Here is a 27,733-nt window from a genome sequence, read left to right as displayed (position 1 = left end):
CTCAGGACGGGACAGATTGAAAAGCCGACTGGACGGCAAAGGCGCTCCAGGCAGTAACTCAATAGCGCAATCGTATGGCCTATGAGGTGGTAATGAAAGTGCCTTGGACTTGCTGAATACCTCGGCCAGGTCCCGGTACTCCTCCGGGACTGAAGAGAGGTCTGGGGTTTTGACTGGGGAAGCAGGGGAGCCGACCGAGGGCGGAATAGCCGACCCAAGGCAAACAGAATGGCAGTGAGTGCTCCAACTGTGTATCTTGTGGTTTTGCCAATCAATATGGGGGGTTGTGAAGGCTAAGCCAGGGAAAACCGAGGATAAGGGGGGAGGCCGAGGAGGAGACTACTTTGAACTGGATGGTTTCTTTGTGATTGCCGGACAGCATGAGAGAAACGGGGACAGTTTGGTGGGTGATGTTGGCAAACTGATGGCCGTCAATAGCGGTTACTGTTATAGGCTTAGGCAGGGGCTTAACAGGGATCTCAGCCTGAGTAACCAGGCTAGCGTCAATAAAACTATCCTCAGCACCAGAGTCGATGAGAGCAGCTAGTGGGAGAGATAGATTCCTGAACTGGACTGTAACTGGGATCACTAGACGGGGTGCTGTGGGCATTGAGTCTGGTCTAACACTCGCAAGTACGCCCACTTCTACCTGCGAGCTTGGTCTTTTGGGCGAATCGGACAGTTAACCAGGAAATGAGTGCGGTCCCCACAGTACATGCACTCACCAGCCCGTATGCGCCGTTCCTTTTCGACATGGGACAGACGAGCACGGCCCAGCTGCATGGGCTCGTCTAGTTCCGTGGAGGAATCCGCTGAGGTGTGTGGTCGGTGTCCGAGTGGTGGTGTAGCTTGGACTGCAGAAAGCGAGGGAGCCCCGTTAGAGGTGTGGACCCGACCGCCCCTCTCCTGTCTCCTCTCCCGTAGCCTGTTGTCTATTCGTGTAGCAAGGGAAACGAGAACATGAAGATTAGCAGGCTCATCACGAACAGCTAGTTCATTCTTAATTGTGTCACTTAGACCGTTAACAAACGCTCCCTGAAGAGCTTCGTCGCTCCACTTGGAATCGGCTGCCAAGGTCCAAAAATCAATGGCGTATTCAGCCACGCTACCCGTGCCCTGTCGTAGCTTCAATAGTCTTTTTGTGGCGGTTCCGGCATAGTCCGGGTGATCAAACACAACTTTCAATTGAGAGGAAAAATCGTCAAACGACAGGCTGGTAATCTGCTGAGTAGAACAAGCCGCTTCTGCCCACATCAAAGCTTTGTCCCTCATTAACCCCAGTGCGTAATGTACCTTTGAGGATTCCGTGGAGAAAGACAGGGGCTTCTGTTGGAACACCAAGCGGCACTGAAGCAGGAAACCACGGCATTTGTTCAGATCCCCGGTGAAAGGTTCGGGTGCGGTTGTAGGGGGTTCCCGAAAGGCAGGAGCGGAAGCCGAGCCTGGAGCCACTGTAGGAGGAACAGGCGGAGGAGAAGCAGAGGGAGAAAAGGTAGTGAGTGTTACCAGGTTAGCTACCTGAGAGGTGAGATGAGATACTTGATCCAACAACTGCTGGTTGTTATCCAATAGAGTCCGGATGAGTTGGTCGTGTTGTCCCAATAGTACTCCTTGTGAATGGAGGGCGTGTTGTACGCCATCCTCCGTTGTTTCATGTGGCATCTCTGCTGAGTCCATGTCTTGGCCAGTTCGTTCTATTAGGTTGGGTGGGGGACTCAGGTGCAGAGACGGACACACGGACAAAGAGAGTAAAATTAGGATGTAGTTTATTCAACGTGTATTGGCAGAGAGAAGTAGTCAGGGTGAAGTAGCTTCAGGCTGGGGTAGGAGCTGAGTGGGGTGGAGAGCCAGTAGTCCTGAGAGCTGGATAACGAGGATGTCAGGCAACAGAGGATCAGGTAGCGGCGTGGGAATGGCAGGCAGGCAGGCAGGCAGCAGGAACAGAAGAGATCTGGTCGAAGGAGAGACAGGTTACAAACGAGGCAGGAACAACAATAATACTGAGAGAGTACAACTACACTGAGAGTGCTGTACGGGCCAAGTTACCACTGGAAGTGTAGGAACGAACTGGCGCTGGAGAGGTGTCCAGCCCGGGTAGATATCTGCTGCTTGATTGGTGCCAATGAGCTGCAGCTTGATGTAACTGCTCTGGTGATAGAATGGCCACGCCCGCTGACCAAGAACCTCTGACTGCACAGCAGGGGGAGACAGACACAAACAACACACACAGGGGAGAAAAGGGAAACGAACACCAACAGGAACAGGACCAACAGAGCCGGACCGTAACACTGTCCATTTTGAGCCTGTAATCGAACCCACAATTGCTGATGCTCCAGATACTCAACTAGTCTCAAGAAGGCCAGTTTTATTGTTTATTTAATCAGCATAACAGTTTTGCAAAAGGGTTTTCTAATGATCAATTAGCCTTTTAAAATGATAAACTTGGATTAGCAAACACAACGTGCCATTGGAACACAGGACTGATGGTTACTGATAATGGGCCTCTGTACTCCTATGTAGAAATTCTATAACAAATCAGCCGTTTCCAGCTACAATAGCCATTTACAACATTAAACAATGTCTACACTGTATTTCTGATCAATTTGATGTTATTTTAATGGACAAAAACATTGCTTTTCTTTCGAAAACAAGGACATTTCTAAGTGACCCCAAACTTTTGAACGGTAGTGTAAGTATTCAGACCTGTTGCTATGAGACTCGAAATTGAGCTCAGGTGCAAAACAATTTAATCAATTTTAGAATAAGGCTGTAACGTAACAAAATGTGGAAAAAGTGAAGGGGTCTGAATACTTTCCAAATGCACTGTAAATATGATCATTTTCACATTTTCATAAATTCTTAGAATGTTTGGGAATTACATATACTAAGGCATTTGTGAAAATTCTATAGTAATCTAGATTGGGAAAGCGGCCATGCGTTTTGGAAAATTAATAGACACTGCAGTCAATAAAACCGAATAAAAACATCTGTCTTGTCCAGGACCGGAGTCTACACAGACCGCTGCGCTATAGCCAATCAGAGCTACAGTAGGCCTTTAAACAAACAAGCCATTTGCCACACGGGCCTGCCATCATTCACTTTGAACTGGACTGTGTGTTTACAGGCAGTTGCAACAGTGCGACTTTAGATCATTAGAATGCATTCGCCAAAAGCCACAAGATACACCTGAATTGATTTCTGCAAATATGTAAACACCATGGGATTGTTTTGCAAATGTATTAAAAATATTAAACTGAAATATCACGTTTACACAAGTATTCAAAACCTTTACTCAGTACTTTGTTGAAGGACCTTTGGCAGTGATTACAGACTCAAGTATTTTTGGTTATCACGCTACAAGCTTGGCACACCTGTATTTGGGGAGTTTCTCCCATTCTTCTTTGCAGATCCTCTCAAGCTCTGTCAGGTTGGATGGGGAGCGTTGCTGCACAGCTATTTTTAGTCTCTCCAGAGATGTTTGATCGGGTTCAAGTCCAGGCTCTGGTTGGGCCACTCAAGGACATTCAGACACTTGTCCCGAAGCCACTCCTGCGTTGTCTTGGCTGAGTGCTTAGGGTTGTTGTCCTGTTGGAAGGTGAACCTCAAATCAAATTTTATTCGTCACATGTGCCGAATACAACAGCTTACTTACAAGCCCTTAACCAACAATGCAATTCAAGAAATAGAGTTAAGAATATATTTGACCAGCCTTTCAAAGTACTTCATGGCTACCAATGTGAGTGCTACGGGGCGGTAGACATTTAGACAGGTTACCTTCGCTTTCTTGGGCACAGGGACTATGGTGGTCTGCTTGAAACATGTAGGTATTACAGACTCAGTCAGGGAGAGGTTGAAAATGTCAGTGAATACACTTGCCAGTTGGTCCGCGCATGCTCTGAGTACACTTCCTGTTAATCCGTCTGGTCCCGCGGCCTTGTGAATGTTGACCTGTTTAAAGGTCTTGCTCACATCGGATACGGAGAGCGTGATCACATAGTCGTCTGGAACAGCTGGTGCTCTCATGCATGCTTCAGTGTTGCTTGCCTTGAAGCAAGCATAAAAGGCATTTAGCTCGACTGGGCAGCTCGCGGCTTGGTTTCCGTAATATTCTGTAAGCCCTGCCACATCCGAAGAGCGTCAGAGCCAGTGTAGTAGGAGTCAATCTTAGTCCTGTATTGACGCTTTGCCTGTTTGATGGTTCGTCTGAGGGCATAGCAGGATTTCTTATAAGCATCCGGATTAGTGTCCCGCTCCTTAAAAGCGGCAGCTTTAGCCTTTAGCTCGGTGCGGATGTTGCCTGTAATCCATGGCTTCTGGTTGGGATATGTATGCACGGTCACTGTGAGGACGACGTCGTTGTTGCACTTATTGATGAAGCCGGTGACTGAGGTGGTATACTCCTCAATGCCATTGGATGAATCCCAGAACATATTCCAATCTGTGCTAGCAAAACAGTCCTGTAGCGTAGCATCTGCGTTATTTGACCACTTCCGTATTGAGCAAGACACTGGTACTTCCTGCTCTAGTTTTTGCTTGTAAGCAGGAATCAGGAGGATATAATTATGGTCAGATTTGCCAAATGGAGGGTGAGGGAGAGCTTTGTATGTGTCTCTGTGTGTGGAGTAAAGGTGGTTTAGAGTTTTTTTTCCTCTGGTTGCACATGTGACATGCTGATAGATATTAGGTAAAACGGATTTAAGTTTGCCTGTATTAAAGTCCCCGGCCACTAGGAGCGCCACTTCTGGATGAGCATTTTCTTGTTTGCTTATTGCTGTCACGATCGTCAGGGAGAGACCAATGCGCAGCGTGATGAACAAACATACTTTAATTAGTTAAAGTTTAAACATGATACAAAACAAGAAACGACTCGTGAAGTCCACGGTGACAATGACCGAACACGGAAACAAAAACCCACAAACACAAAGTGAAAACAGACAGTTTAAATATGGCTCCCAATCAGAGACAACCAGCCAACAGCTGACACTCGTTGCCTCTGATTGGGAGTCACTCAGGCAAAACATAGAAATAGACGAACTAGAACCCCCAACATAGAAACACACCACATAGAACAAACACACCCTGGCTCAACAACTAGAGTCCCATAGCCAGGGTATGACAATTGCCTTATACAGCTCGTTGAGTGCGGTCTTAGTGCCAGCATCGGTTTGTGGTACTCTACCTCAGGCGAGCAATACCTCAAGACCTCTTTAATATTAGACATCGCACACCACCTTTTATTGACAAATAGACACACACCCCCACCCCTCGTCTTACCAGATGTAGCTGTTCTGTCCTGCCGATGCACGGAAAATCCAGCCAGCTCTATATTATCTGTGTCGTCGTTCAGCCACGACTCTGTGAAACATAAGATATTACAGTTTTTAATGTCCCGTTGGTAGGATAATCTCGAACAGAGATCATCCTGTTTATTTTCCAGTGATTGCACGTTGGCCAATAGAACGGATGAAGGAGGCGGGTTACCCACTCGCCAACGAATTCTCACAAGGCACCCCGATCTCCGCCCCCTGTATTTCCGTATTTTCTTCACGCGAATGACGGGATTTGGGCCTGGTCTCGGGGAAGCAGTATATCCTTCGCTTTGGACTCATTAAATAAAAAATCTTTGTCCAGTTCGAGGTGAGTAATCACTGTTCTGATATCCAGAAGCTCTTTTCGGTCATAAATGAGAAAAAAATAACAAAATAGCACAGTTGGTTAGGAGCCCGTAAAACGGCAGCCACCCCCTCCGGCGCCATTATAGTGTTCGCCCCAGTCTGAGGTCCTGAGCGCTCTGGAGCAGGTTTTCATCAAGGATCTCTCTGTACTTTGCTCTGTTCATCTTTCCCTCGATCCTGACTAGTCTCCCAGTCACTGCCGCTGAAAAACCTCCCCACAGCATGATGCTGCCACCACCATGCTTCACCGTAGGGATGGTATTGGCCAGGTGATGAGCGGAGCCTGGTTTCTTCCAGACGTGACGCTTGAAATTCAGCCAAAGAGTTAAATCTTGGTTTCATCAGACCAGAGAATCTTGTTTCTCATGGTCCGAGAGTCCTTTAGGTGCCTTTTGGCAAACTCCAAGCGGGCTGTCATGTGCTTTTTACTGAGGAGTGGCTTCCGTCTGGCCACTCTACCATAAAAACCTGATTGGTGGAGTGCTGCAGAGATGGTTGTCCTTCTGGAAGGTTCTCCCATCTCCACAGAGGAATGCTAGAGTGACCATCGGGTTCTTGGTCACCTCCCTGACCAAGGCCCTTCTCCCCCGATTGCTCAGTTTGGCCGGGCAGCCAGCTCTAGGAAGAGCCTTGGTGGATCTTGGGGACCTCAATGCTACAGAATTGTTTTGGCACCCTTCCCCAGATCTGTGCCTCGACACAATCCCGTCTCGGAGAGAATGCCAAGAGTGTGCAAAGCTGTCATCAAGGCAAAGGGTGGCTACTTTGAAGAATCTAAAATATCAAATATATTTTGATTTGTTTAACACTTTTTTGGTTACTACATAATTCCATATGTGTTATTTCATAGTTTTGATGTCTTCACTATTATTCTACAATGTAGAAAATAGTAAAAATAAAGAAAAACCCTTGAATGAGAAGGTGTGTCCAAACTTTTGACTGGTACTGTATATATTTATTTATTTATTATTAGAAAAGATTACCGAGGTCCAGACCTCGGGGTCCTCATAATGTAGTTAATGTCATAAGACTGGACGGCAGGGCATACGGTATGTGCGGTTGAGTCTGTTTCTGCGGTATAATGGACTCTTAAGAAGGTGTCTTTGGTTGCCTAGGCAATGCCCCTCACAATGCAGCACACATATAAATAGAATGATATGAATGGGTTTGGAACCTCTAACTCTGGCAATGGAGGAAGACATGTTTGTGTCATCAATGACGTGAGGCCCATTGTTTAGCTTCGCAACGACCATGAAGGGTAAAGAAAACTTCAGAACGTTTGAAAACCCATTCACTTACATGTGTTTTGCTTGAAGTTAACATGCTATAGTTTTTTATTGAAATCGTATCCATGCCATCTTAACTGGCTGTATAATAGATCCTTTACTACAGCACTACTAATATCCAACTTCGACTTGAATAATTGATTTTCTGTACTATAAATATTTCACTAACTAGCTGCCCATTGCTAGCTGGTTGGATGGGCAGCTAGGCAGATTGGTACTGCATAGCTAGCTAGCATTACAAGTCAACAAACAAGGCAAAAGTATTATGCAGGCTAGATAAAGCTAGCTTGCAACCTTAGCTAGATGGGTTATGAAATGACTGTCTAATTCGAAAATAATTAGCTAACTACTGTAGCTAGCTTTCTGTCTTTGTGTTGCTTGAAAGTTGTCACGTTCAAAATGTTGACCAGCTAGCATCAGCTTGATCACTCGCTTTCGGCCGTGCAGTCCATTTCGACTGTAAAACACATGTTTAGGTTATTCAAACCTGATCTGTCATCGATGACATTTAGCTGGCTCGGGTCTTTGAATTGCACAAAGTGGTGATGTCATTTTCTAATCAATATTTTGGGATTTATGCTGATGAAGAGTGACACTGCTTCTTCCTTGCCTCAAGCTATATAGCTAGCTAGGTATACATAACATGCATAAGTCGTGACACTTGATGAAAATTCCTCTTCTTGTTTTTGTCTCGTCGATATTAGCTAGCTACTAGTGGTAACTTTACTTAGCAGGCGATTTTCTGACTGGCTGGCTATCCAACCAGTTAATGTGTACGATATATTTCCAGTCCTAGCCTCCAGAAATACACTGCAGTGGAGAAGAAGCAAAGCAAAAACTCGATGATAATGTTCCCACTCACACTAGATACGGACCCAGCAAACGTGTCTGTTTTTATAGTGGCACAGGAGATGCAGTTATTGCATAGAATTTTACCACCTCAGCTTCATAGCTTGAAATAAGTGTTTTGTTTTTGTATTAGACTTGCTGGTTCTACACATCACAGATCAGTCATCAACTCAGTTATAGATAGAACACATGGTTATTTGAAAATATTATATTTAAGCCATTTAACACAGCACTAAAATGAATGCATTTCATTGTGAGATTCCTTTTTCTTTACCCTTTGTGGGTTGGCGAATATATTGCTAGGGACGCGCATTTCGAAGGTTTAAACCTGTCTTCCTCCATTTGACTGGTAAACTCATGGGTACACTCGCAATGGCTGCCTGATATTGTGATGCAATAATTTACAATACGAAAGCACCTCCGACAATTCCCTATGAAATGACCCACTGTAAACAAGCAAAACAGAGCAGCGAATTTAACAGACGTTTTTATTGATTTAACATTCGGGATAATGTGTATGTAATGTCAGTTGAGTTTAATGTGTATGTAATGTCAAATGAGTTGAGTCAACAAATCACAGCACATATCGAGCAGAATTGCATTAGTGGAAATCAAGGCTGTTCTCAGGGCAGGCCTGGTTGTAGCTAGATATTTTCGTGTCACATCTTGGACAATTTTAGCATTTTAGCTAGCCCTAATCCTTTTCCTAACCTTAACCTAATTCTCCTAACCTACCATGCTAATTATCCTAACCTGCTGCATAAGTTCTCCGAACCTGCTATGAAAAGTCACTTCTGCTAGTCAAAACCGGCAGACCGGCCCTGAGATCAGTGTGAGCACTGTTTTGCTAGCACAGACTGGAATATGTTCCGGGATTCATAAGATAAAAAATACATTAAAATCCATCCTGGATGGGCAAAAAAGTTTTATTCTATTTTATTCTATTGTGGAGTTTACCACATCAGTCACCGGCTTCATTAATACAGTGCCTTCAGAAATTATTCACATCTCTTCACTTTTTCCACATTTTGTTGTGTTACAGCCTGAATTTAAAATAGATAAAATTGAGATTGTGTCACTGCCCTACACACAATACCCCATAATGTCAAAGTGGAATTATGTTTGTAGACTTTTCTATAAATTAATTAGAACATTTACATTTGCTTAACACATCACATAATACGTTGTATCATTTTGATTTACACAACATGCCTACCACTTAGAAGATAAAAAGTGAAACAAACAAGAAATAAGACAAAAAACTGAAAACCTGAGCGTGCATAACTATTCACCCCCACCAAAGTCAATACTTTGTAGAGCCACCTTTTGCGGCAATTACAGCTGCAAGTCTCTTGGGGTATGTCTCTATAAGCTTGGCACATCTAGCCACTGGGATTTTTGCCCATTCTTCAAGGCAATACTGCTCCAGCTCCTTCAAGTTGGATGGGTTCCGCTGGTATACAGCAATCTTTAAGTCATACCACAGATTCTCAATTGGATTGAGGTCTGGGCTTTGACTAGGCCATTCCAAGACATTTAAATGTTTCCCCTTAAACCACTTGAGTGTTGCTTTAGCAGTATGCTTGTCCTGCTGGAAGGTGAACCTCCATCCCAGTCTCAAATCTCTGGAAGACTGAAACAGGTTTCTCTCAAGAATTTCCCTGTATTTAGCGCCATCTATCATTCCTTCAATTCTGACCAGTTTCCCAGTCCTTGCCGATGAAAAACATAGCGTTTTCCTTGATGGCCAAAAAGCTCAATTTTAGTCTCATCTGACCAGAGTACCTTCTTCCATATGTTTGGGGAGTCTCCCACATGCCTTTTGGCGAACACCAAACATGTTTGCTTATTTTTTTCTTTAAGCAATGGCTTTTTTCTGGCCACTCTTCCGTAAAGCCCAGCTCTGTGGAGTGTATGGCTTAAATTGGTCCTATGGACAGATACTCCAATCTCTGCTGTGGAGCTTTGCAGCTCCTTCAGGGTTATCTTTGGTGTCTTTGTTGCCTCTCTGATTAATGCCCTCCTTGCCTGGTCCGTGAGTTTTGGTGGGCGGCCCTCTCTTGGCAGGTATGTTGTGGTGCCATATTCTTTCCATTTTTTTATAATGGATTTAATGGTGCTCCGTGGGATGTTCAAATATATTTTTTTATAACCCAACCCTGATCTGTACTTCTCCACAACTTTGTCCCTGACCTGTTTGGAGAGCTCCTTGGTCTTCATGGTGCCGCTTGCTTGGTGGTGCCCATTGCTTAGTGGTGTTGCAGACACTGGGGCCTTTCAGAACAGGTGTGTATATATACTGAGATCATGTGACAGATCATGTGACACTTAGATTACACACAGGTGGACTTTATTTAACTAATTATGTGACTTCTGAAGGTAATTGGTTGCACCAGATCTTATTCATAGCAAAGGGGGTGAATACATATGAACGCACCACTTTTCCGTTATTTATTTCTTAGAATTTTTTGAAACAAGTAATTTTTTTCATTTCACTTCACCAATTTGGACTATTTTGTGTATGTCCATTACATTAAATCCAAATAAAAATCCATTTAAATTACTGGTTGTAATGCAACAAAATAGGAAAAACGCCAAGGGGGATGAATACTTTTGCAAGGCACTGTATTCAAACTCTTCTTGACCCAGTCTGTAATACCTACATGTTTCAAGCAGATCACCATAGTCCCTGTGCCCAAGCACGCCAATGTAACCTGTCTAAATGACTATCGCCCCGTAGCACTCACATTTTAGCCATGAAATGCTTTGAAAGGCTGGTCATGGTTCACGTCAATACCATCAGCCTAGACACCCTGGACCCAATCCAATTTGCATACTGTCCCAACAGAGCCACAGATGATGCAATCTATATTGCACTCCACACTCCCACCAGGACAAGAGAAACACCTACGTGAGAATGCTGTTCATTGACTATAGCTCAGCGTTCAACACTATAGTGCCCTCCAAGCTCATCATTAAGCTCAGGACCCTGGGACTGAACACCTCCCTCTGCAACTGGATCCTGGACTTCCTGACGGGCCGCCCCAACCAACAGGACCCTTATAACCCCAAGCCATAAGTGACTGCTAAATACTGTAGTTAGTCTGGGTAGCTATTGGTTAACTATTTAACTATCTGCATTGACCGTTTTTGCACTAAATATTTTGACTCATCACATACGCTGCTGCTACTGTTTATTATCTATCCTGTTACCTAGTCACATTATCCCTACATTTTTTGTAGGGAGTGCATATTATCCCTACAGTAGTGAGTGCATACATTTTCATACTTTTTTCGTACCCTACCTATATGTGCATACAGTATCTACCTCAATTACCTCGTACCACTGCACATTGACACAGTACTGGTACCCTGTGTATATAGCCAAGATATTGTTACTCATTGTGTATTTTTTCCTCTTTTTTTTCTCTCTGCATTGTTGGGAAGTAATGATTTCACGGTTAGTCTACACCTGTTGTTTACGAAGCATGTGACAAATAAAATTTGATTTGAGTATCCACTACTGCGATACAGCATATATTGATGGGAACACTTCCTGCTTTTACATCCTGCTTTGCTCCAATAGGTACACTCGCAATGGCCACCAGTCCACCCATTATGCCATCGTTGACTTGAATGGGGACGCCCGTACTATTCATTCTATTTCTATGGCAGAACATGCAGTCAGGAGCGGAAGAGAGGACAAAATGTCAGTCTAAAAACGGTTATTATGGTGACCGCGGTCATTTGGCTGGCTAATTACTGTCATCCAAAATTCCATGACTGTTGCTGCCCTAGGATTCCTATGGGTTGGGAGTGATCAGCCAATGATCAGAGAGCATTGTCTTCTTCAAATTGGGTTGCCATGGTTTGTTTCCGGTTTTCAGGGATACAGTATTTTCAACCTAACTTCCGTTTCTGCTGGAAAAACAGATGTGGGAACTCCGCTCAGGCGTCTTTTTACGCTTGCTACGTTTAGGTTAATGGTTTGTAAACCAAAGACTAAGGTAATATCCAGGAGCAGAGACCAAGATTTATACCAAGACATTGGTCCCAAGATCCAGACCCAGTCCCAGTCAGTTGAGACCATGACAAGTTAAACAATGAATGTATGTGGTCTGGAGTGGTCTCAAGACCAAGACCACTAGATCAAGAGTCCATGAGCCCCATCTTCAATTGTAAGAAACTCATGTAGAGTAAACTCGAGTACAGTACAGTGCAGTTCAATATAGTACAGTAGAGTACAGTAGAGTACAGTATAGCACATTAGACGTCTATGTTTTGGCCAAATAGATGTCAATGTTGGGGCTCTTGGAGGGTTGGTGCCCCCCTGCTGGCAATGCATCTCTATACTCTACACTTTTTCCTGAAGTGTGCACTTATCCACTACCCAGTTGGTAGAGCATGGTGCATGCAACTTTAAAATGGAGATGGAAATGCTGTCACAGACACCATAATTGCACAGAAACAAAGATGAGACCTCTATATATCTCTATGGTGTCAATTGTTTAGGTTGTGACCGTTTCAGTTTGGACAATTTTGACTTATTTTCCCTATAGCTAACATATGGCTGGCTATCTTTCATTTGGACAGATGTACATCCAAGCAAACATATATTTTAGTCCCAAAACCGTATATTAAGATGTTCGGTAGTGACACTTTTTTTAAAAATACATTAAGATTGACTGACTTGCTCACTCATTTTCTCCAAAATGTTTGCAGACAGACTACTCCACATGGCCATGCTGGGGAGGGGTGCTTTCCCATCACCTGGTGATATTTGTAGGGATGCGGCTTAGGGCACATTCATTCTACAGTCTTTTAATGCGTGTGTTTCGGTAGTGACATCAAAAGGTGAACCACACATTTTTTTTAAATGTATGTTTTAAAATGATCAAAACTACTATTTAGAGCAGTACATTTAAATGTAATAATAGAACAACTCAAGATGTTCTATTGAAATAATACTGTTAAAAATTTACAAAAATAATTTATTGCTTTATATTTCAGTCATTTAGCAGACGCTCTTATCCAGAGCGACTTACATGAGCAATTAGGGTTAAGTGCCTTGCTTAAGGGCACATCGACAGATTTTTCATCTAGTCGGCTCGGGGATTAGAACCAGCAACCTTTCGGTTACTGGCACAACACTCTTAACCACTAAGCTACCTGCCGTTTGCTTTATTTTCAAACATTAAGTTTAGGAGTCAGGGTTTGGGACAGCCACCTCTCATTGGAAATAGGTGTATAAACAATGAATTTGTACTATATTAATTTAACAATATGTTTGTTATTGCCTTGGATTGAATTAGAACATATCATTGTTATCATTTCTAAATGTGTTTTTTGGGTGGTGGGACTGCAATTTGCACCACTTCTGTATAATCACCCATATACTGCCACCCTACCCACAATACATTTAGTTCATTGGAAAATAATGGATTGTTCCAAATGGAAAGCCCCGGAGATTGATTCGTTCATCTAAATTCTTGAGGGAACATTTGATGACGAGATTGGTTTGGTTATAAGATATGCATAAGTCTAACTCATACAGAGTCTGCAGTTTGCACAATATTACTATACTGAACAATAATATAAACACAACAATTTCAACTGTTTTACTGAGATGCAGTTCATATAAGGAAATCAGTCAATTGAAATAAATTAATTAGGCCCTAATCTATGGATTTCACATGACTGGGCAGAGGAGCAGCCATGGGTGGGCCTGGGAGGGCATAGGCCCACCCACTTGGGAGCCATGCCCAACCAATCAGAATGAGTTTTCCCTACATAAGGTCTTTATTACAGACAGAAATACTCCTCAGTTTCATCAGCTGCCCAGGTGGCTGGTCTCAGATGTTCCCGCAGGTGAAGAAGCCGGATGTGGAGGTCCAGGGCTGGCGTGGTTACACGTGGTCTGCGGTTGTGAGGCTGGTTGGACGTAATGCTAAATTCTCTAAAAGGATTAACATTGAATTCTCTGGCAACAGCTCTGGTGGACATTCCTGCAGTCAGCATGCCAATTGCATGCTCCCTCAAAACTTGAGACATCTGTGGCATTGTGTTGTGTGACAAAACTGCACATTTTAGAGTGGACCTTTATTGTCCCCAGCTAAAGATGTACCTGTGTAATGATCATGCTGTTTAATCAGCTTCTTGATATGCCACACCTGTCAGGTGGATGGATTAACTTGGCAAAGGATAAGTGCTCACTAAAAGGGATGTAAACAAATTTGTGCACAAAATTGGAGAGAAATAAGCTTATGTGTGTATGGAAAATTTCTGGGATCTTTTATTTCAGCTCATGAAACATGGGACCAACACTTTACATGTTGCATTTATATTTTTGTTCAGAGTAGAAAGATTTGTGCTATGCGTCTTATTTAAAAGTTCATTGTAAATATAATACATTTATCAGCTTGAAAACTCAAGAATTACATTTCGGTGGAAAGGGAGCTTTCAAAAATAGCATTGGGGACATTAGAGCTCAAATGTGCTCTGCACAGTAGGCTCCCCACCCTCCCCACCAAGTATAGCCTATCCCAGGCAGGCGAGGCCCTCAACACACATTCCACCTGACCCATTTACACCCAGTCTGGTAGGGAAAGAGAGAGTGCCGCTTTTGATCTGCACCAGACCACCGCCAGCCTAGCCCGGATTGAGTGGTCTGTCACTTTAGCCGCTTTCTAGCTAGACTCAGCACAGATGAGTGTGATAGCTGTCTATGAGTGTGATTCCAAGCTGTCTGTTTGAAACCTTGTCAGCCCATCTGTAACCTCGGGGGATGGCTAGATGTTTCCAGAAAATAATGACCCTTAGTGAAGTGGAGTTGTAGGATGGGGAGGCTTAAGAGTAGATCAAAGAGTTGGGAATTGTTTACCGAGTAGTATAGGCTCGGGGTAATTATTTTAATCAAGCACTTAATTAATTATTAGATATAATGTCTGTTTGAATAACTGTTTGAATTTGATTTCCATGTGAAATGAGGGTAAGATAATCACTGTAGAGGATGCTGAATTATACAATTATTTGTTCTTATCTGATTTAAAATACATTTTTAAGGCACCAGACATTGATTTTTGACAGACACTTACTTGTATTTACCTGCAAAACCTGAACATTTATACATTTTAGATAGTTGACTGCCTCACATTGAATTTTTGCATCAAGTGCTGCCGCAGTTTGTTATGAAACAGAAGTTAGAAATGTAGCTAGCATACAACATGGCATGTATTGAGTACTGCGACTGCCCTTCAGAAATTATCCACTGAAGCTTACAGTGCCTTGTGAAAGTCTACACACCCCTTGCATAATCTTTACATTTCACTGTCTTAAAATTAAATGTAAAACATGTATTGTGGTGGCAGCATCATGTTAAGGGTATGCTTGTCACCTGCAGGGACTGGGGAGTTTGTCAGGATCAAAATAAATATGAAAAGAGTCTTCTGAAAACCCTGGGATAGAGTTTTATTTATCACTGGGACAACGACACAATTTAATGTCAAATGGCTTTTCCAAGAGGTGTTGAGTGTTCTATAGTGTTCCAGCCACAGTCCTGACTTAAATTTGCTTGAAAATCTAAGATGGTTTGAATATGGCTGCCAATCATTGACTCCCAACCAAATTTACTGAGCTTGAGCAATTTTGACAAAAACAATGGATAAATGTTGCCCTAAGAGTTGTGCAAAGTTGGTAGAATATTATTCAAAATGATTCACAGCTTTAATGGCTACCAAATGTGCTTCCATCAAATATTAACTCTGGCGTGTGAAGACATACACAATCAAGATGTTTTTTTAATTTTGTTATTAATTTGGACAATTATCTATAATTTTCTTTAACTTTGAAAATGTTGAGTAGGTTGTGTAGATCGGTAGGAAAATATCCTATTTATTTCCCTTTTGAGATAAAAAATGTAACGCGGCAAAACGTGAGGACTGTGCAAGGGGTGTGTAGACTTTCACTAGTGACCGTAGCTCTTCCTCCTCATCTTCTCTCATGGGAGTAACTATCTACGTCAGAGCTCTGATAACTCTGACCACTCCCCACTTCGATGGCCAATGACCCACTCGTAGATACAGTACCTCCCATATAACTTATCAACGCCCCCTCTCTCTTTAAAAGTGTTTATTTCGCCAGTCTCTCTAATTTTGTAATATACCTAGGCTACAGCACATCCCTAACTGTCCCATGTTTAAGTAGAGGGGACTAGCAGCGTGAAAGAGGTAGAAGGATAGAGACCCAGTGAAAGAGAGGGATATGAAGGACAGAACTTGGCCGCTCCACTTTCACAGGACGTAAAAGTGGGACAATCTGTTCCTTGGATACTCTCCAATTCTAGTTTCTGGGGACCAATACACTGAAAATATATCTATACTCACGCTCTGTCCTACATAGAGATAGAGAGCGAGGGAGAGGAGAGAGTGGAATACTGTGCCTTTAAAGGAAAATTCCACCCCAAAATGAGCTTTTGGTATTTGTTATATTAGTCCATCATTGATATAGTCCCAAAATGTTTTGCATGTCACCAATCAACTTTTCAAGGTATATCACTTTCAAAATATAGAAATACAGCTTGTATGATGCATTTTGCATCATATGATGCAGCATTTTGCACAGTAGAGTTTGGTGCCGTTTAAGATGAGGGAGGACGATTATTTGTTTCTATTACCGCATATTGGGTGACTGTCATTCATATTCCATTCACCCAGCTCAATGTAACAGTGATAGGTTTAGGCGACTACATGATACTCTAATTTTCCCTATACCCATCATGAGGTTGCTACAACCTAGCCTATGAATGAAAGTTTACAATGTACATAGTTTGAGAGAAATTTGAGTAATCAAGGGGACAAACATCGACACATTCAATACTGCCTTGCACAATCTTGCCTGCATCTTGCTGATGTAGGGCGTAATCATTAGTCCAACAGTTGCAAACGAGAGTTTCTATTGGACAAATTCAGTTATGTTTATCCCCGCTTCGTTCCATTTGCTTCCGTTTAAGAAACATTTTTCAACAGAATCGGCGGAATGAATCCACCCCTGATCACACGCAAACACAGTTAACTTTCATATAGGGGTGTGCCAAGTAGTCGGACAAAACGGGTATCGTAACGGATATGGGCAATTTTCTGGATATGATTATGATCAGAGCATGTTTTGTAATTTTCAGGTGCCAGCAAGCATCTTTCTCATGTCAGTCTGTCACAGAGTTTCTAAACCATTCTGTACTGTCTTCAAGTCAGTCATGTGTGTAGTCTAAATAACAACTGGCTAGTTTGCCTGTCTGTAAAGAGAAGGGCGGGCTGTACGTTGATCCTGCTGCTCTGATTGGATAGAGTGAAGCTGTATTTCTCCATCCACTCACTTCATAATTTCATCCGATCACTTTTCCTCGCAGGTTTTCGGTCTGATCATTTAGATTGCTGCTGCCTGCTACTATGATAAATCACATGGCAAGGATATTTGCTATCAATGTGCATAATATCTCATTAGTGGGGCATGGGTAGGGGAAAAAATATTAAACTAATGTGCATTCTGACTGAGTGACAGCAGACTTGGCTGCCCGCTGCAAATTGAGGGCACACAGACACAGACACACAGACACTTCCACCCCTCTGTGCGCTGCTCCTAATCTGCTGTTTTTTTGTTGTGAGAATGTGCAGGGAGGTATTTTGCCAACATCTATTTAGGCATATTAAAACACTTCAGTTTTTTCCGATCACTAGTATCATCCGATCCGACTATCAACTGTCAATTTACGTATACGATTACGAATATGAGTATGGCCATGTCTGCACTCCCCTACTTTCATAGCAGCCACACAAACAGCATGAGCCCTTTGATCATTGGATAATTCCTTCTCGCATCTATGCTCTCTCCTATCATCTTTTCCCTTCGCTTGTGGACTTCCGTGCACAACACATCAGCTGTCTGTGACCAGGCGAGCCTTCATATCATAACCGCTAACCTCTACACATGGCCTACATCATTGTCACCATACTAGCTAACATCAAGTCAACATAGCTACTAGAACTAAAGTGTTAGTAAACCTGCTACAATCATGCAGTACAGTGTAGAGTTAGCAAGCACTTTAGCAGTTAAAATAAATAAATAAAACCAAAAGCTTACCTTGACCTCGAAGCGTTTCAGTGTTGGATAGCCATAGACAGCTAGGTAACATAGCATCCCATTCTGTTTGAGCCGGGTGTTTGAGTAGGCTAAACTAGCTAGCTGCATTTTCTAGCTAAGTAAGTGAAAGTGAAGAAAATACAAAATATAGCTAGCTCTCTCTCTCTCTTGCTTCTCCTTCATTTTTGAATAAATGAATTTGTTAAACTGTTCAACTATTGTCTTTCTCTCTCTTTGAGTCAACTACTCAACACATTTTGTGCACTGCAGTGCTAGCTTGCTGTAGCTTTCAGTACTAGATTAATTATCTGATCCTTTGATTGGGTGGACAACATGTCAGTTCATGCTGCAAGAGCTCTGATAGGTTGGAGAACGTCCTCCGGGAAGTTATCATAATTACTGTGTAAGTCTATGGAAGGGGGTGAGAACCACGAGCCTCCTATGTTTTGTATTGAAGTCAAGGTACCCAGAGGAGGGCGGAAACTAGCTGTCCTCCGACTACACCATGGTGCTAACCCTACAGAGTGCTGTTGAGGCTACTGTAGACCTTCGTTGCAAAACAGTGTGTTTTAATCAATTATTTGGTGACATGTGAATATGTTTAGGATAGTTTTATCTAAAAAGGATAACTTTTTTAATGTTTCACTATTATTATTATTATTAAATTCACTGAGGAGGATGGTCCTCCCCTTCCTCCTCTGAGGAGCCTCCACTGGATTTGCATTATATTATGCAAAATGCATCATACTGGCTGTATTTCTGTATTTTAAAAGTTATTCTATAAATCTTGAAAACTTGATTGCTGACATGCAAAATATTTTGGGGCTATATCAACAGTGGACTATATCAACAAATATCAAAATATCGTTTTGGGAGTTGTCATTTAAGACCTGAAAAATGCTCTGCACTGTGACCATATTTATGACCATTCCCTTGAACCCTGCAAGACCTTGACTTTACTTAAATGTGACATGTCAGTGACTAGGATAGACCAGCTGTCTTTAAACAGAGGACATTGATTTTCTAACAGCGTTATGTGTTGCTAACAAATGTAAGATTGTAATGTCTGACAGTACACATGTGGATGATATAGCATGTACTGTAGTTCTGGTACTGTAGTTCTGGTAAGACCTCTTCCCTTTTTCTACATTTTGTTACGTTACAGCCTTATTCTAAAATTGATTAAATAAAACATTTTCCTCATCAATCTTCACACAATACCCGATAACGACAAAGCGAAAACAGGTTTTTAGACATTTTTGCAAATATATATATAAAAAACAAAAACTGAAATACCTTATTTACATAAGTATTCAGATCCTTTGCTATGAGACTCGAAATTGAGTTCAGGTGCATCCTGTTTCCATTGATCATCCTTGAGATGTTTCTACAACTTGATTGGAGTCTATACTTAAGGTAAATTCAATTGATTGGACATAATTTGGAAAGGCACACACCTGTCTATTTAAGGTCTCACAGTTGACTGTGCATGTCAGAGCAAAAACCAAGCCACGAGGTCGAAGGAATTGTCCGTAGAGCTCTGAGACAGGATTGTGTCGAGGCACAGATCTGGGGAAGGGTACCAAAAAATGTCTGCAGCATTGATGGTCCCCAAAAACACAGTGTCCCCCATCATTATTAAATGGAAGACGTTTGGAAACACCAAGACTCTTCCAAGAACTGGCCGCCCAGCCAAACAGAGCAATCTGGGGAGAAGGGCCTTGGTCAGGGAGGTGACCAAGAACCCGATGGTCACTCTGACAGAGCTCCAGAGTTCCTCTGTGGAGATGGGAAAACCTTCCAGAAGGACAACCATCTCTGCAGCACTTCACCAATCAGGCCTTTATGGTAGAGTGGCCAGAAGGAAGCCACTCCTCAGTAAAAGGCACATGACAGCCCGCTTGGAGTTTGCCAGAAGGCACCTAAAAGACTCTAAGACCATGAGAAACAAGATTCTCTGGTCTGATGAAACCAAGATTGAACTATTTGACCTGAATGCCAAGCGTCACGTCTGGAGGAAACCTGGCACCATCCCTACGGTGAAGCATTGTGGTGGCAGCATCATGCTGTGGAGATGTTTTTCAGCGGCAGGCGAAGGTTCACATTCCAACAGGAGAACGACCCTAAGCACACAGCCAAGACAACGCAGGAGTCGCTTCGGGACAAGTCTCTGAATGTCCTTGAGTGGTCCAGCCAGAGCCCGGACTTGAATCTGATCGATCATCTCTTGAGAGACCAGAAAATAGCTGTGCAGCGACACTCCCAATCTAACCTGACAGAGCTTGAGAGGATCTGCAGAGAAGAATGGAGAAACTACCCAAATACAGGTGTGCCAAGCTTGTAGCGCCATACCCAAGAAGACTCAAGGCTGTAATTGCTGTCAAAGGTGCTTCAACAAAGTACTGAGTGAAGGGTCTGAATATTTATGTAAATTTATATTTTCCGTTTTTGATTTTTTATACATTTGCAAAAAATTCTATAAACCTGTTTTTGCTTTGTCATTATGGGGTATTGTGTGCAGATTGAAACTATTTAATATATTTAGAATTAGGCTGTAACGTAACAAAATGTGGAAAAAGTCAAGGGGTCTGAATACTTTCCGAATGCACTGTATACAGTATCAGGTCTTGGAGTCTATGATTGTTTACACAGCTACTGAGGGTGGTGAGACATCAATGCCAGCCCAAAGTCATTGTGACTTTGTTGCAAGATGCACAAGTGATGAGCTCTAGATCCTATGTTTCAACGCAAAGATGAAAAGAAAGATGGAAGAAGAATATATTATGGAACCTTTCCCCAAATCCATCCATCCATCTTTGCTTCCTGGGCACTGAAGGAGGCCAATTAAACTCTTTCCTCATTATTATGATCAATCCTCCTCTGATCTTCCTCTTATTTTCAACTCCTTCTCCCTCCCCTTGGCTGCACACCTCAGTAAACTCATGTGTTCTGTTCCCTATATCACTGTCAAAGACCCAGTTTGAACCCCAAACCCTTTCTCCAGGTTTCCACCTGGGTTTCTGGTGCTGATCAGAGTTCAGACCTGTGAGCCTAGGCCCTATTTTTCCCATTGGCAGCCTCTCTCCCCAACTTCAGCAGCCTTTCTCCCCAACTTCAGCAGCCTCTCTCCCCAACTTCAGCAGCCTCTCTCCCCAACTTCAGCAGCCTCTCTCCCCAACTTTAGCAGCCTCTCTCCCCAACTTTAGCAGCCTCTCTCCCCAACTTTAGCAGCCTCTCTCCCCAACTTCAGCAGCCTCTCTCCCCAACTTTAGCAGCCTCTCAAAAACACAGTCTTCAGATGGTGCTGAGCTCTCACTGTTTTCAATTCAGTGGGGCCCTCCATGTACTATTTGTCATGCAGAGCAAGCCAACAAGTGTGATGTATATCGTTTTTGAAATCATAAGAGAGTTTTATCCTTTTATTGGGAGGTTCATGAGGCTTCAGTACCTATTGTGATTGTAAATGTGGCTCAAACTTATGATGTAGGCCTATTTCCAATACCAACTCTTACACTCCTTGTTTGCCAACGAGTTCTTCCTCTCACCCCTCCTCATCCACTCACTTTCGCTTTCCTCTCAGCGCTCTCCTCAACTCTCTCTCATCACCCTTCCAACCCCCCAATTGTTCTCACTCTCTCTTTCTCCCTCAATCTGATTACTCTGCTTTATGGAAAATACATCTCACTCTCTCTTTCCCTCCCCAATAAGTTAGCTCTTTGACGCTCCATTGACCTGTCTACCTTCTGCCTGTCTTTCTCTTCTCTTCTCTCCTCCAGTGCAGACTCCCAAGTTCTTAAATATTTAATGAGACAATGTACATAAATCAGCCTCTCTCTGTCCCTCCTGGTTAATTTTATGATGGTGTTAACCTCCTAAAACTTTGTAAGCATTAACATGCTGCGATTTAGCAACGTGTGAATTATAGACGCCATCACTGTCAATGTGAGGCGTGGTTCGGGAATGTCTAATCTAGTGCCGCCAACAACAACTAGTGTAGGATGAACGGTAGCTTGCTATTGCATGAGAGTTAGTTTGTGTTTGCTTGTTTTGTCCATTTCATAGGTGGTTTCCTGCAGTTCCTTTTACATGTGTTGATGCATCGTTTCTAAGCTACTGGTAAAGGTTATGTGTCTGTAATGTGCACTTTTGTTCAATATTTAATACTGTATATCTCAAATTGATCAGTTCATAGAATTGTTAATTTATTTGATTTACAATTGGATTTAGTGCACATACTTTCACCCTTGCAGTGTTTTTCATTGAGCCCCCCTCTCTCTAATGTATAGTATGTATACTTACTGAAGTGGATAGAGACACATTTCCTTCTTCCCCTCGTCACCACTCTCCAGCCGGCCGGCTCATCTCCCTGTCCTGCCCGCCTCACTTCCTCTGACAGACAGTTGCTCAGGGTGAAGTGGCCATCCCCGTCACTCACTGGCTCCTAGGAGATCACTTTCCCACCATGCTCAACCCTCTTTTCCACATCCTCTTTACACAACAGCTATTCAATGGTTATGCTTCCTGTTTGCCTTGTGGGTACTGAGACATGAACAGACCCTATTGATTTGCATGCATCAAACATACTTCCAGCGTACTGTCATTCAGTGGTGCTGACACAAACACTGGTTCAAAACACTAGACCCTATCTATCATGTTTGCCACGTCACCTATGTGAGTGATGTGTCTGCGCTTTTTTCATGTCTGTAATTCTTAAAACATCATGAGCTTTCCAGAAGCAGGCCTTCTGTGTTAGTTTGCCTGCTACTAGTCTAACATTAATACTGTCCCTGTGGTCTCATGGGATGTTTTATTGAGCTTCGTCTATCCGTTGGAGTCTACAGATTCACCGCCTTCATTTTCAATTCCGACCTCAAAACTGCCAATAAGGCAGTGGGGAATCCCAACTTCATCCATCATCAGTAAGAAATTTTTTGGACATGATCCAACTCTGCATGATGGCAGGCACTGTACCCAGACTACGCCACATAGTGAAACCAGCACAAAGCATATGGAGGGCTTTCTCAGCCAAATGCTCATGAAAGGACAGCCAGATTGAACTGGGCAACTTGCTGTTAGTTTCACTAGAGAAAACAATAGAACTATACCATTAAAAAACGAAGCACAAAGCTCTTGACCATTTTCAATACTAAACTGCTTGTCCTCTCTCTCCTGCAATGAACCTCCAAATATTCATAGAGTTTATATATAGGCCGTCTTTCATCAGCTGTATTCCCCCATGTATTCCCGACAGCAAAATGGAAAATGTGGACCAGCACTCATTCACCTAGGCTATGTGAGAAACCAATGTCACCAATGAGTTATTACTTCTATTGCATATGCCTATGCTACTGTTAATGCCAAATGCTTTACATTTTATGCATTAATTTATTTTCTCACAGTTTGAGAAATGTGTTGATTTGAGTGTTATCAGTCAATGTGTTAATTAGCCATTTGTTTAACCCCTTACCCTCCCTCTCTCCTCCACAGCATGTTTTTTGGGGTGAAGACAATGTCGCACGGGACAACCATGTCACGTTGCCACGACAGCAATGTCACCTGGCCCTCTCTGCAGTGACCCTGCACAGCAAAGGATGCTGGGAAATAGCAAACACTATTATCCCGGGGAGGACGACAAGTATGGGGAGGATGAGGAAGAGGAAGAGGAGCAGGGACGAGAGAACAGAAAGGGGGAGAGTAGAGAGAAGGAGAATGGAGGGATAGAAGGGCTCGAAGAGATGGAGATAAAGGGAGGCAGACAATCACGCGACGGTAAATGGGAGGGAAGTAAACCCTCTGCCATTGTGGTTGGAAGACAGAGAGGAGACCGGACACTGAGACTAGCCAATCCAAGAAATAGAGGCATCCCTTATACATCCAACCAGGCCCCCCATAAGCAGCAACACCATCTCATCCCAGCCAATCAGCAGCAGTATCACCCGGCCCCGTCCACTCAGACCCAGAAGAGACGAGCTCACATGGAGCGCAGTATGACCACAGTGGCACCCATAGAGGACACTCACCTGACCATGATGGTGTTCCGCATTGGAATCCCTGACATCAAACAGACAGTAGGTGCATGTTTCATGGTACTGCTAAGTACAAGTATGTCAAGCTGTTATTATATACTTCTTACATTACTATCATTAGATACATACAGTGTAACAGCCAAGCCCAGGCCAGAGATCAATCCTGAGGGGAACCATACTACATTCAGAACAACCATCTCTCTCACATGGGTTATGAATCTATGAAGAACAGAAATCTTTGGAGACTTGACTCAGGTTGGATTACATGCAAGTGCTAAACACAGCTCACTTAATAATCCAAAGTAATTGACAGTGTTCTCACTTCTCAATAAAGTTAGCAATGATTTGCAGCTATAGATGCTTTCTCAGTACTGCATGTGATTGTGGGTGAGAATTGGCCAACCCCCTTACTCCATATACTGTAGCGTAATTTCTGGTGAGAATGGGTGCCCTTTGTTAACCCCTCCCCCGTTATGATTGTTCTCTGTACTCCAATTCCCAGAACATTCCCAACTGTTCTACATGTCAGCTGATCTGCCCTCAATATAACAGTAATTGCTAATGATCTAATAGAGTTTTAATGAGTTTGAGGAGGGCGTAAACACCAAGAGGGCCTTTGGTGTCTTGGTCTTAGAGCACCGTCACTCACGGGGCATCCTAGACCGCCCGCTACCCACTCCCCAGCCCAACAAACAACTTACAGTACCTTGTAGTATCGAGTAAATGCTGGCAATTATTGCTGATAAACAAAGGAGTCCGCTCATACTGAACCTTGATCATAAGTTTATTCATATCACAAGCTTTCAGCATAAGTTTTACAGGTGTCATGCCCACCCGGAGAGCGACGTCCCAGATTGCAATGGTCGCTCTAACCTCTTCTTCGCTTTTTACCCAGTATATATAATCTTCCCAAGATGTGGGTGGCTCCCTCTACTGTCCAATCCCCTGTCTACAACACACACTTCCTGTCTGTTGTATGTGGCGTTACACTAAAACATTCCCTCTTGATACTAAAATAAACATCCTCAAAGGTTCCACTTAAACCCATTAAGAAAGTCATAATCTTAATACACTACAACCTTGCACAGGAAATATAATTGTTCAAAATTAGAGGGGGATGGAGAGAATGAGGGAATGGAGTGGAGTGGATGCTGAGAGAGAGAGAGAGAGAGAGAGAGAGAGAGAGAGAGAGAGAGAGAGAGAGAGAGAAGCGCAGGATATTAGAAAGGGAGACACAGAAAGAGCCATGAATAGGCAAAAAGAGGGGGATCAAGGTCACAAACAACATACCTGGGCTGAGAATTGCCAGGGACTTCACGTTACGATATTATCATGATACTTTGGTGCCGATATGATATGTATTGCGATTCTCACGATTCTATAAGTATTGCGATTTGATACTGCGATTCTATTGCAATTCGATGTTCCAAACATATTGCTCACCATATGTCTGCCACAGAGGGACAAGATTGAGCCCATGAGAAAATGTGTTTTGATCAGTCATGCTGAAAACAAATTGGCTCACTATTTAAAAAAGAAGATGGCGAACAAACTTTAAACAAAAAATACTGGAGCTTTGGTGCAGGTACAGCCGAGTAGCGCAAAAATATTATTGCGATATTGTCAACAATAATATTGTGATATATCGTGAAGAATAATATCCCAATGTATAACTGTATCGATTTTTTCCCCCAATACTACAACATACATCTCTGTACATTGATAAATCTCTCAGTAGTTTATGTCTGAACAATGCTATCTTCAATGTAATGAGGACAGCTGCTGAGAGCGTCCCAGAAGAACCCTGTCAGAAACAACAGAATGATGGGGTAGAAGTGTCACACTCATACACTACCGGTCAAAAGTTTTAACACCTACTCTTTCAAGGGTTTTTCTTTATTTTGACTATTTTCTACATTGTAGAATAATAGTGAAGACATCAAAACTATGAAATAACACATACAGTGGGGAGAACAAGTATTTGATACACTGCCGATTTTGCAGGTTTTCCTACTTACAAAGCATGTAGAGGTCTGTAATTTTTTATCATAGGTACACTTCAACTGTGAGAGACGGAATCTAAAACAAAAATCCAGAAAATCACATTGTATGATTTTTAAGTAATTAATTTGCATTTTATTGCATGACATAAGTATTTGATACATCAGAAAAGCAGAAGTTTGATCTTTGATATTTGATCACCTACCAACCAGTAAGAATTCCGGCTCTCACAGACCTCTTAGTTTTTCTTTAAGAAGCCCTCCTGTTCTCCACTCATGCTTTGTAAGTAGGATAACCTGCAAAATCGGCAGTGTTTCAAATACTTGTTCTCCCCACTGTATGGAATAATGTAGTAACCAAAAAAAGTGTTAAACAAATCAAAGTATATTTTATATTTGAGTTCTTGAAATAGCCACCCTTTGCCTTGATGACAGCTTTGCACACTCTTGGCATTCTCTCAACCAGCTTCACCTGGAATGCTTTTCCAACAGTCTTGAAGGAGTTCCCACATATGCTGAGCACTTGTTGGCTGCTTTTTCTTCACTCTGCGGTCCGACTCATCCCAAATCATCTCAATTTGGTTTAGGTCAGGGGATTGTGGATTGTGGAGGCCAGGTCATCTGATGTAGCACTCCATCACTCTCCTTCTTGGTAAAATAGCCCTTACACAGCCTGGAGGTGTGTTGGGTCATTGTCCTGTTGAAAAACAAATGATAGTCCCACTAAGCCCAAACCAGATGGGATGGCGTATCGCTGCAGAATGCTGTGGTAGCCATGCTGGTTAAGTGTTCCTTGAATTCTAAATAGATCACAGACATTGTAACCAGCAAAGCACCCCCACACCATAACATATCCTCCTCCATGCTTTATGGTGGGAAAAACACATGCAGAGATCATCCGTTCACCCACACCGCGTCTCACTTATACACGGCGGTTGGAACCAAAAATCTCAAATTTGGACTCCAGACCAAAGGACACATTTCCAACGGTCTAATGTCCATTGCTCGTGTTCCTTGGCCCAAGAAAGTCTCTTCTTCTTATTGGTGTCCTTTAGTAGTGGTTTCTTTGCAACAATTCAACCATGAAAGCCTGATTCACACAGTCTTCTCTGAACAGTTGATGTTGAGATGTGTCTGTTACTTGAACTCTGTGAAGCAATTATTTGGGCTGCAATTTCTGAGACTGGTAACTCTAATGAACTTATCCTCTGCAGCAGAGCTAACTTCCATTCCTGTGGCAGTCCTCATGAGAGCCAGTTTCATCATAGCGCTTAATGTTTTTTGCGACTGGTTATTTTAATGTTCTGTATTGACTGACCTTCATGTCTAAAAGTAATGATGGACTGTCGTTTCTCTTTGCTTATTTGAGCTGTTCTTGCCATAATATGGGCTACCTTGTCACAACACAACTGATTGTCTCAAACACATTAAGAAGGAAAGAAATTCCACAAATTAACTTTTAACAAGGCACACCTGTTAATTGAAATGCATTCCAGGTGACTACCTCATGAAGCTGGTTGAGAGAATGCCAAGAATGCAAAGCTGTCATCAAGGCAAAGGGTGGCTATTTGAAGAATCTCAAATATCAAATATATGTTGATTAGTTTAACACTTTATTTGGTTACTACATGATACCATATGTGTTATTTCATAGTTTTGATGTCTTCACTATTATTCTACAATGTAGAAAATAGTAAAAAATAAATAAAGACCCTTGAACGAGTAGGTGTTCTAAAACTTTTGACCGGTAGTGTAAGTATTTA

The 27,733-nt window shown here is 42.6% G+C and overlaps 1 protein-coding gene across 1 annotated transcript in view; it reads left to right on the top strand.

Moving 5' to 3' along the window:
* The window catches only part of LOC121584949 (SH3 and multiple ankyrin repeat domains protein 1-like), a 172,430-nt gene that overhangs the window by 80,981 nt on the left and 63,716 nt on the right, over positions 1–27,733 (top strand). The window contains exon 3 of the mRNA XM_045214243.1: positions 23,432–24,012. Coding sequence (XP_045070178.1) covers positions 23,494–24,012 — 519 coding nt within the window. The 5' untranslated portion in view covers positions 23,432–23,493. The remainder of the gene's footprint in view (positions 1–23,431; positions 24,013–27,733) is intronic.

The sequence above is a fragment of the Coregonus clupeaformis genome, chromosome 1, assembly GCF_020615455.1.
Source record: "Coregonus clupeaformis isolate EN_2021a chromosome 1, ASM2061545v1, whole genome shotgun sequence".
Taxonomy (NCBI): Eukaryota; Metazoa; Chordata; class Actinopteri; order Salmoniformes; family Salmonidae; genus Coregonus; species Coregonus clupeaformis.
Note: the sequence above shows the minus strand (reverse complement) of the source record. Positions and strands in the feature narration are given on the sequence as shown.